Here is a 12,185-nt window from a genome sequence, read left to right as displayed (position 1 = left end):
AGGCATTTTCCAGAGCTTGAACAAGTCCATCAACAAATTTATTAACTTCCATTTGTTGCAATGATTGTATGACACTGAAAAAACCTAAATCCAAAACATTTAAATCGGAAGAATTAGGCGGTTAACAAATCAAACGAATGTCGAACCCCCTTCAGAAGTTGGTTTACAAAATTCAGGATCATCTGGAGAAACATGACAAGGAGCATTATCTTGTTGGATATAAATCGTAGAATTCAAACACCAGCACCACCAAAATTTCCGTTCAACATTGTGTAGAATTTGTAAAATTGCTAGTAGGAAGGAGTAATAGTATTATGAACAAAGAGAATAAAGCTTGCAGCATGCTTGGGTATAATTACCAATTTTATACTTAACCATGCCAAGTGGATTGGATTACGAATAACTATATAATATACAAAAACTTAAACATTTTATTTCATGTATTAATCGATATATTATGTTCTTTTTCTTTATTACAACGAGGGCATGCCGAAAGGAAAAAGAGACTACGAGCTAATAAGACGAGGGGTTGTGACCCCCATTACACCAACTAGCAATCGGTGCATAAATGAACTAGGACAATCTTCAAAAGAACAAAACTCAGAGGTCATTAAACATGCATGATTTGCAAGAGCATCCGCGACCTAATTTATTTCACGATAAGAGTCTTGTGCATGTATCACCACTTCCTAATCTATTTATTAATATTAAGTTCATGCATTTATTTTTTTAGTATAATTCAAATAGACTATTAGAAGTATTAATCAAGGTATAACAACCAAGTTAGTTGATTTAGTTGATGTTTTATTAGAGTTAGTTATGATTATATTAGCACTGCAAGTAATCTAACTAACCGTATTGGTTATTTGGATTTGGGCCAAGTTAGTTAATTGTAAGCCCACTACATGTACTATAAAAGGCACACGATGTAATGATTAATTTACATATATACGTGAATTTCTTAGCCAATTGATCACAAGTTTCACAATCCTTCAATTTCTCTTCATTTCCTATTCATCACAAAGTGTGTATGCATCCAATAGCATATATAGGGCGAAAAGTGTGTACACACACAAATATATTGTGTCAAAGTGAATATTGATTTAAGAAGTTCTACCTCGAGTAGTTAAACAAAAAAACAAATTAAAAGTTATTATAAATATAGAAAGTTATATACGGTAGTTGTGAATCTTGAAATGAGAGTTTGCATTTTTCTGTGCAAAAATTATACTTCCTCCGGTCCTTTTTATAAGAAACACTTTGGAATTTTTATTTGGTCCTTTTTATAAGAAACACTTTGACACAATTCCATTTGTACCCTTATTAAATACAATCAAATAATTCATTATAATGCTAGTGCATTAATTAGAGAGACATATTTCCCATGCTAGGTCAAAGGTTAGTTTTGGAATATAACATAAAATGTTAGAATCATTAATGAGAAAATTTACCTTCCTTGGTCAGTGTGATTTTGTCAAAGTGTTTCTTATAATAAGGACCGGAGGGAGTAGTTGATATGGTTTATAATTTTGGGGCTTAATTAGTTAAATGGTCCCTTAAAGAAATTTTAGGTTTTATAATGATTCCTTAAAGAAAAAAAGTCTGAATTGGTCTCTTATTGATATCACGTTTGCCACATTGGTCCCTTCTGTTAATTTATTAACACCAAATATATTAGGTGAACCAACATTACATGTGGTCCACCATAGATCTTAATAAATCATTTAATCTTAACATTTGATTTTTTTGTCAAAATAGTAACCATTGGATTTTTTATGTCTACCACATTTAGCAATACACCTCAACAACTATTTTTTCTCTCCATTTCTTCATCTTCTTCAATGGACTCACCATGAACACACCATTGAAGCTTTAATGGAGCTTTCACAAAAAAACTCAAATCGGCTTCAAAAATCACAAAAGAATACACAAATTCGCTTGATTTTTAGCACTGGTCATGAATCTATGCTTAGATTTCACAGTGGATGCTTATATTTTGAAAATCGAAACAACAACTTAAGAACATAAAAATGACCAAAACATGATTCAAGCAAACCCACGCAAAATTAACGATTGGAAAAGCTTCAGAACATGATATTGAACATAAATCAACCAATACTTACTTGGTTTAAGCTTTAGAAGGAAATTGAAGAGACAAATTGAGGAAGAAGGTGATGTTGGAAAATTGAGGAAAAAGATGAATTTTTGGGTTTGTTTGAAGGTTGATTGAAGATTTGAGTATATTTTTTATGATGTTTATGAAAAAGATGAAGAAAAATGGAGGAAGAAGATGAAGAAGAGAGGAGGAAGAAGATGAACAGTGCTTTTTCCCATCATTTAACGCTTTTTGTCAAAAACTAACGGAAATGATCAAAATGACTAACGAAGATGTCTTTAAGGGACCAATCCGGACCTTTTTTCTTTAAGGGACCATTGTGAAACCTAAAATATCTTTAAGAGACCATTTAACTAATTAAGCCTAATTTTGGTCATTGTACAAAACTGCAATTGTGAGCATTTGAGAGGTTGCAATTTTGCTTTGTAAAAATTGCAGATTTAGTAATTAATTATTGTAGATAACTAGATATGGTAACAAATTATTGAGTTGTTTTTATTTAGTTTTTTTATTTAGTTTTGTTCATTGTGTCGAGATTCTATTTTTTTTTACCTCAAAACCATTTCTAGGATAAAAGTTTCACCCTATCAACTAGATACTCGATAGAAAAGGTCCCTTCTGAAAATAAAACGTCATTTCGGGAGTTATAGATTGTCCAGACAATAGTATGCCAGAGTAACAATCACTCCAAACTATATTTCCAACCCTTACCCATGCCAAGAAACCCTCAAACAACTCTAAAATACCACGAGGAGGCATCAACTCAACACCTGACAACCGAAGAATACCATACCAGTCATGTGAGATTTGGCTACAAGAAGCGAATAAGTGTTCAGCTGATTTAGACCCTACTCCACATAACACACACGTGGCAAGACATAATCCAAGACATGTCATGTTCAAAGGAAGGGAATCAGACACTCTTTATTCTTTAATCACTACAAGAAAAATAGGATATATTGGCGGAAATTAATTTCCTAATAGAGGACACTACCGAGTCAGACTCCTTAAGGACGAATCAGACACTCTTTATTCTTTAATCACTACAAGAAAAATAGGATATATTGGCGGAATTAATTTCCTAATAGAGGACACTACCGAGTCAGACTCCATAAAGACGAACAGGTAACCCTTGTCCCAAGCTAGCTGAAGTGTTGTAAAGACATCCTATATATAATTAAGCCATTAGAACCGTACACCACACCATCACGAGCCACACCTCCAATCCATGCAACTGTCGAATCCTGAATAACACCACCACATGCCGCCTTGTGAAATTTTCTGATCACCGCTCCTCGGAATTTCATTTTAACCAGCCATTGGTTGGCTTCTTTCATGAAACTTCAATAACGATAAGCTCCTCTGCATATGCGGATAAACCACAAAAATATATGAAACACTTTTTCATCCAAGACCCTTCTTTTGAACCAGCTAGATTCATATTTGACACAGACAAATACGTTTTCATCAAATATTTTGAACCTCCTCTCCCCTCCACAAAATTGTTTTTTCTTATTACGTATTCCTTGAAAATTCTAGAAAGCTTTTATAGTCTTTACTATTTTTCGTTTTAACATAGTCATCTTAAATAATGTTTATAATCAATTAGCAATTTACTTTTATAGGGACCAAAAGTAGAAATCGTCATATTTGTGACTGTAAAAAAAAATAGTATACTCCCTCCGGTCCTTATTATAAGAAGAAGTTTACTTTATTGATTCATAAAATGTTGGATGTATCTAGTCAATAATATGGACCAGATACATCTAACATTCTATGAATCTAAAAAGTAAACTCCTTCTTATAATAAGGACTGGAGGGAGTAGTATTTAAAACTGTATTAAAATTTAGTTTTTGATAGAATACATCCAATAAGGTCATTTCATCTAAGCACCTGACCAAGTCTCGCCTGGTTTTGTTTTGTAGTGCAATCAATCTCCACTTGGTAAGCAATCTTTCTAGTATATATTAATAATTAATTACAAATACATGTTTTTTTTTTAACGAAAAATATATTATTAATAAAATCAGATTTCTGCACAAGACGAACAGAGACAAGTAAAAGAGGAGCTACAAAATAAAGGTATTGTATATAAGCGAAACATCAATGAAAAACCCAAAATAGACACCACCTCCACTTCATATCCAGTTTTTAGAAAGACACTTCTCAATTTTCAGACTACTGAAGAAGACATCAACCCAAGCCATAAAGATGCCATTAGACACTAACTCCGAATCTCGAACCAAATACATGCATGTATTTTTCATGTTTAGGTGAGAACTAAGCATTGCTAAAATGAGTTAATAACACAAAGTAGATGAAGCTCTCCAATACTTGTTAGATATATATAGTTGGAGTTTTGTTAAATGTAGTAAAAATTTAGTTAAAATTGTTAGTTTAGTTAGATCACTATATAGAGTGTATCATGAGCTCCTTTCAAAAAATAAAATATACAAGTGTATTGTGTGCCCACTATAATAGTATTTTCTTATTCTATCAGTTAAACTTAATCAATCTTTCTCTCAATTTTTTTATTGGATAAATAAACTTCCGGACTGAATTGATGTAGAGGTGATTATTTTATATTTAAACCAAACACATGATGGAATATGACACATCGTTTGATCTATATAGACTCATGTCTTTGTAATTGTAATTATATATGTTTTTAGCAATAAAAAAGATTGTGGAAGTATCATTAATCTAACACAGTTACATTACTATGTATGGCCCAAATTTAAAAGTCCCAAATTTAATGAAATATATATGGCATGAAAATATGTTTATTATAAGTGGAGAGAATCTTCACCTTATAAGTTGAACGTTGAGTTATAGCGGACAATCCAAATTCTAATATATATGATTTATATTATAATTATATTGTAACACATAAGTCACAAAAGTTTCATTGCATGCAATCATTTTGTACAAAGTAGGATGAGCACTATAGTCTAATAAATAACTACTAATAATATATTCCTAGTTCTTCATGTTTGCATTATGCTTGAACCAAGGGTGGTTCAGGAACCCTTCTTGATCAATTCCTGATAGGAATTTCTCTAATGGATTTGAGTTGAAATCACCATATAAAGGCTCTTCCAATCCAGGTGCATTTGGAAATAGCTCCATATCCATGTATGATTCAAAACTTTGATTATGGTAATATTGTGTTCCATTGTTTAAGTTTGAGTCCATTGGTGCTTGGACATGATTTCCACAATTCCCAACACTAACACTTGGATTATAATTTGCCATTACACTTCCAAGAATACCTATCTCCTCTTGCAAGCTTGCAACCTACACAAGAGCATATGTCAAGTTTAAAATTTCATATGGTACAAAATACATAACTATATTATGATTAATTTAGGTTCTCTTTCGGGTTTTAAAAAATGTATGCGATAACAATTTGGGCCGGAACATCAAGATTTTTTATGTATATACAACATAGATTAAGGCCACATTAGCCGTGTTTGACCACACAATTCTCAACAATATCAAAGATTTATGCAACAACGATTTAAACTTGGTTGCGAGGTCATAACCATGATTTAAATTATTGTGGTCCACAATTTCAATTACTTATGCAATATAACAAATTTTTAGGTTTTTCAATAGTACGTAGTTCTAGTGGCCGACTCATTTTTTCATATTTCTTTATTATTAACAAAAGGTAACAAATTTACGGAAGGTGTAATAGATAAAATGGTGGATTTACCACAATATAAAGGTTTGCAGTAACATAAAAATTACCTTTTTATTTTTAATGGCAAATATAATATATATAAATATAAAAACGAAAAAATTTAAGGGAAAGTTCAGAAAAATAAGAAGGTACCAGAAATAACATAGAAATTACCTGGTGTTGCAATGCATAGATATGCGCAACACAGCCATATATAGGATCTTGCATGCGAGCCAATGCTTCATAAGATATAGTGATGGCAGCATCACTTCTATTTTGAATAGGAAGATGTGACAATAGTCTCGACACATTACTAGCACCATAAACCTTATGCACAGCTGCAAAATGGCTTGAAGCTTGGTCATAAGAAAAGTAAGGAGCAAATACACAGTCACTAGCACACTTTCTCCTTAAGAATTTGCATGCTCCACATGATGAGCCAAACCCTGTCATTTTCCAAATTTTTCTAGTTGAATAGTATTATTTTTTTTGTGCCTAAGGAGAGTTTAAGAATCTAACATTTTATAGCCATCACCTGAGGGGTAAATTCTTTTTGTTGTTTCCAATGGACATTCATATTCTCATTTCATTTTACTTTAAAGTATGTTCTTTTAGGTCTCTATTGTGGCCTACATTGTCATTGTCAATTAAGGAAATAATTTCCACTTTTGTGCCTAAAAAGGGCTATAATTCATAAAGTTTATTTCCTCATGTGACTATTATTGAGAAGGAGGGCTGCCTGGTCTGTCTTTTCCGATAAAATCAAGTGTGAAATGAGTCTTAAGCAAATGATTAAAAGTTTCATTCATAACATATGTGTAAGAAAAAAAAAATCAATTGAGAGGAGAAAATTTATCTTATGTGCTTCACAAAGGTTTTCTGACAAAGAGATATTAGTCATTTTTAACTGCAGTAAAAAGTTTGTAGATATATAACGGTAACTTAAAAAAATAAGTGTTATATACATGAACCAAAGCTTGATGATGAGTGACATTTTTAAGCTTCAAGTTTATGCATCACGAGGTTGTAGTGATCGTTGGTACCAAAATAACACTGATGCTACAAATTCAGCATGTTCATTTCATCCGCTCCTAACCTCATTCACCAATTACCAAGCCATGCAAATAACATTTAGTATTTGCTTCTCTTTGGTTAAAAATGTATCTTACCATATTCTCCTTCCATGTGCTAGTTTTATGGTTAATGAACTCCGTTACTAATTTCCAATCCTCCGTATCATTAAAAGTCTAGGCTTGCTACATAAGAGCAATCCTGATCGCACAACCAAGGATCATGCCATGCCACACACGAATCTGTGCCCCATCACGTCCAAACGCCACCTTTAGGCCCTCTTTTTGACATTTACTTGTGAAACATAGATGCTACGCCAAATATAATCAGGTTATGACCCAAAGGTGCATCAACAAAATTCCTTCCTAGATAATCTAGCCTTGAAGACTCTTGCTACTATATAGTATCTTGATTTGTAGCCAATTCCAACTTTCCTTCACTAGCATTGTCAAATGGAAACCATATACATGTTGAAAATAACCCCCAAATATTTTACAATTCCAATGCTTTCTAACAACGTGATCATACACTTCCTTTATGTCTTTAAAGCGCCATATATGATTTGTGCTTCATTTCGATCCTTAAACCTTGCAAAATAAAAAAACAATCGTCAACAAATAATAGGTGTGTCAGAAGAGAAGTTTCTCAACACACTTTGACTCCATAGATATCTCCACGAGTGTCCACTATCTTCAAAGTACGAAAACATCTCAACATATATATCTAAAAAGTACGAAAACAATGGACTCCCTTATCTCTATCGTCTCCCACGTTCGTTCTTGTAAATCAATACTATCGCCATTAACAAACACTTAATACTTCACATTAACCATACAAAGACCCATCCAATTTATCCACTCCTTGTGAAAAGTCCCATCTTCCCCTTCATACTTTGAACATACATCCAATTCACTCTACTTCCCCCTTTCTTTCATTCACAACATATTATTAAATTGAAGTTTTTTTCTATTGGTCAACAAAGTAATGAACCGGGTCCCTTTTTTATGAAAGGGACAATAGAATTGCTCTAATTGAATATCCAATCATCATCAATTTGTTGGAGATTGAAAAGAGTTATTATAGTATTATAATAAGAGAAGTGTTATTTGGACAACAATTTTTTGGACAACTTTTGGGACAACATTTTTTCCCTTTATCTTTTGGGACAAAAACATTAAAAAAAGTGATTAGGAGAGAGAGTAAGATTCACAATGAGAGTGTGAGAGAGAAAATTATCTCAAATATTATCTAAAATTTGATGTACAAATATCATTTCTCTATAATAACGAGCTTATAAGTTTGGAGTTACAAGTATAATGCATGCTTTACCTAATCTAGTTTCATAGCCTAGAGTTCATGACTCATTGCGGCTATATGTCTTGATATTGTCAATGGTCCTTTAATTAGCCTAATTTAATAACCACTTGCTCTATGTGAACGTATTCACACCATAATTCAGGTTTAGATGTTGGCCACTTAAATTATGGTCTTAGGTGTTAGACTAACCCCTGTAGTTCTTTTTGTGTGTTCATTTCATACACTCTTTCTGGCCTAATATAAATATATTAATAATACAATCAGCAATAGTTATGTGCGTTGAACAATTATTCTCTTTTCCTGTAGTGATAGAGTTGTATACTTGCAATGCTCTCTTATACTCCCTCCGTCCCAAAATATAAGACATTTTTGACCATTGCACGTATGTCAATACATAATTTTGATTACGAATATCTTTAATTGTGTATTAGTAAAAATTATAAAAAACTGATATTTAGAAAATATTCACCGAAACAAATCAAACAAGATCATATATGATAATATATATTTACATTTATATACTTTTAGGAAAATACGGTCAAAACAAAACATTTAAATATTACATTTAGTCAAACTGAATCTTATAAAATGGGACGGAGGTAGTAAGTTGTTTTCATAAGTTTTCAAACAAAGTATAGGCCGTATACATGTCTAGGACCGGCCATCACCCACAAGGGCAAATAGACCCTCAACTTGGGACTTCCAAAATAGGGGCTGGAATATTCTTTTAAATACTTATTCCATCCCGAAACTATTATAAGTAAATTTGACTTTTTCGATATATTGAAAAAATTATGTATTTGGTGTATTATGGACCAAATACGTCATTTTTTAATGTAAAAAAAAAATCAAATTTACTTATAATAATAAATAAGACGGACTAGTGTAGTATAATAAGGTTTATTCTAAAAAACCATAAAAAGAAATATGGAAAAAAAAAACTCAATACACCAATTTATTCTTCCTCTCTGATCCATTACACACAGGCCAAAAATAGAAGTGAAAAATTGGGAAAACAATTTTTTCTCTAGATCTTTCCCATCAATTTGATTGGTCCGGCCCTAAACATGCCATATGTTCTAGATAGTTGGAAGAGATCGAATTATACCGGTGTAATATTTGAGTAATGTTATACCGCTCAATAACGCTTTAACGAATACAAATTTTATAAAATCTACCGTTGAATTTATAGCTTATATCGTATAGATCATCTATGTTGAATTGTATAAAAATCTAAAATCGTTTGATATATTTTTGAGATAAATCAAAATTAACGGTATTCAATAAAAGCGCATAAACCATTAATTTTCATCGGTCTCAATAACATATCAAATGATTATAGATTTTTGTAAAATTTAACATGAATGATCTATACGATATAAACTTTCAATCCAATAAAATTTGTATTCTTTAAATCGTTATTGAGCGGTGTAACATTACTCAAATGTTACACCGGTGTAACATTTGAGTAATGTTACACCGCTCAATAACGCTTTAAAGAATACAAATATGTATATATATACCTATTTTCCATTTTCTTTAGCAAAAATGGTGAAGGTCACGTTCGAACTTAGTTTATATATGTTAAAATCATAGTGAAACTAACCACTAGACCAACAACTAATTTATAAATAATATGCGATATTAATATCTATATGCTTTAGATAACCCGTCTCAAACAACTAATTCGTCTCAAAATAAATTATGTCCTGGAACCCAATTTCAAATAAACAATGTAAGTGTTTATATAATGGACTCCTTCATCAAGTGATTCATGGCGGACCAGTCATGAATAATATTATAATGAATACGAATTTTACAAAATCTACCGTTGGATTGAAAAATTTAGAAAAATTGAAAATTATTTGATATGTTATTGAGACACATCAAGATTAACGGTTTATTAAATAACATAAATCTTGATAGGTCTCAATAACATATCAAATGATTTTCAAAAAAATTTAAAAAATTTATAGATGATCTATACGATATAAACTTTCAATCCAACAGTGAATTTCATAAAATTCATATTCGGTAGATCACTTGTCCACGGTGTAGCATTAGCCTTATATATATCAATAGATAATATCAAATTCTAAGTTTTAACGTTTTTGGTTTGCAAATGCTCTAAAATTACCCTTGCAATCTCCACGACCTTGGAAATAACTTTCTGGCTTATGTCATTTCAAAACTGTTAACATTTTTGTCTTTGACATATGGACATGTATGAAAAGGGATAGTAATTATGAGCTGGTGGATGAAGAACTTTTGGCTTTAGAGTTTAACGATGAAATTGTCTATCTCTATCATGCATCAATCAACATCATTGCTTGTTAGATTATTTGAACATCATTAAAATGTTTAAACATGCCATAATAATATCATAATTAAGGCCAGTATCTAGAGACTTAACATGATTTCTATAGTGATTTTTTTTTAAAGATCATGCTAACTAATGTTCCCTGAATATTAGTTAAAGAACTAAAAAAGATAAATTTTGCATCGAAAATAACATTGTTCAACATTTTCCTTTTTATAAATATGTTTGAGTTAAATATGGTAATTAGGTTCAAATTGTTAACATGTTTTTTCTAGGATAAATCATTCGAGATAATTTGAGTTCAATCTCTTGAAGAAATAATATTTTATTGGGCTTTACTTATTTCGCGAACAAACTTTGGAATATCATGACCTTTTCTTGAGAATTGAGGGTTAACAAAGGTTGAGTTATTGGTTTATTTCTTAGTTAGATAACAATTTTCACTTAAATCGCAAAACCAACGAAATAGATTATGTAATTCTTGTTTTTGTTTTAACGCTAGCACAACACTATTTACCACCAAAAAAATTGATATATGTATATAAATATGGTGACTTTGTTACTATTAAAAAAATTATTGGTTTTTTTTAGATAGTAATCTTAACCGTTGATCAGAAAGGTAGATGATCAGTTGGCAGTCCGTTGAGCAGGTGGTTGACGGCGGGTCGAGCAGCTGATCCACGGAGGGGGAGGTTGTACCTGCAGGTGCTCCGATGCCAAAGTTAGAAAGGGAATGAGAGCAAGAGAGAGAAAGTAATTGAGTGAATGAATAGTGTTACCTAGCTCTCCTGTATAGGAGAGCTTATATAGCCCACAGCTCTGGGCCAAAGGTCCTCTTATTGGGTTGGATCAAACTAGGCCCAATAAGATAGACTGTCAAAATATTACCCTTAGATAGTGGGTGAAGCAGAGATCTGCTCCTATCTTGGTGGAGAGGTTCTACCATGTTCTGCTGATATGGATGTGTGGGGCAAGCTGTCATGGACTTAAGGGGTATGAAGTGAACTAGTTCTAGTATAGTCCAGAACAGTTAGATAACAATTTTTGTTTTTTTATATAGGTCTAGTAAAAAATTTATACATGTAAATAAATATAGTGACTTGTTATTACTAAAAAAAATTTAATAACTAAATTTAATAGATGCATTCTTGATTTTGTAGGTAACATGCGGCCGATTGTAAAAGTAGAAATAAAATTACTACCAAAAAAATGTATTCAACTCATTTAAAAATAAATAAATTAATAGAAGTACATATATCTAATAGGATCTCAAAAGCCTGAGGGTCAGCCGGATCCGTCTAAAGCTAATGTTGGGTTATTATTTAGATGATGATGCAGGAGGGTCGATTGTGCGTATCGAGGAAGTTGCACATCGTCAGAAGATGATGAGCTTGAATCCTGATCGATTGTTATTTTTTTACTATCTAGATTTGTTATTTTATTTTACCATCTTTTAGTTAAATTTGTTATTTCTATAATTTAGCTACATTTGTTATTTTTATTTTTCCCTGATATTTAATCCAAACTATTGTAGTCTTGAAGACAACTTTTTCTTTCAATAAAATTATAGAGAATTTTCTCAAGTTTGGTAGATTCCAAATTGTTTACTCTTTCTGGTGGATTCCTGAGCTTTATCTGACAGGTTTGTTGTTTGCAAACGTGTGTTCTTGTTATA

The 12,185-nt window shown here is 31.7% G+C and overlaps 1 protein-coding gene across 1 annotated transcript; it reads right to left on the bottom strand.

The window, feature by feature from the left end:
• Positions 1-5,096: 5,096 nt before the first annotated feature.
• On the bottom strand, positions 5,097-6,268 carry LOC123922628 (LOB domain-containing protein 33-like). Its single transcript, XM_045975326.1, has 2 exons — positions 5,977-6,268; positions 5,097-5,414 (listed from the first exon to the last, which is right to left on the bottom strand). The coding sequence occupies exons 1-2, from the start codon at positions 6,253-6,255 to the stop codon at positions 5,097-5,099; spliced, it is 597 nt and encodes a 198-aa protein (XP_045831282.1). The 5' UTR covers positions 6,256-6,268.
• Positions 6,269-12,185: the final 5,917 nt, after the last annotated feature.

The sequence above is a fragment of the Trifolium pratense genome, linkage group LG4 (genome assembly GCF_020283565.1).
Source record: "Trifolium pratense cultivar HEN17-A07 linkage group LG4, ARS_RC_1.1, whole genome shotgun sequence".
Taxonomy (NCBI): Eukaryota; Viridiplantae; Streptophyta; class Magnoliopsida; order Fabales; family Fabaceae; genus Trifolium; species Trifolium pratense.
The sequence above is the reverse complement of the archived record's forward strand: the minus strand, read 5'-3'. Positions and strand labels throughout refer to the sequence as shown.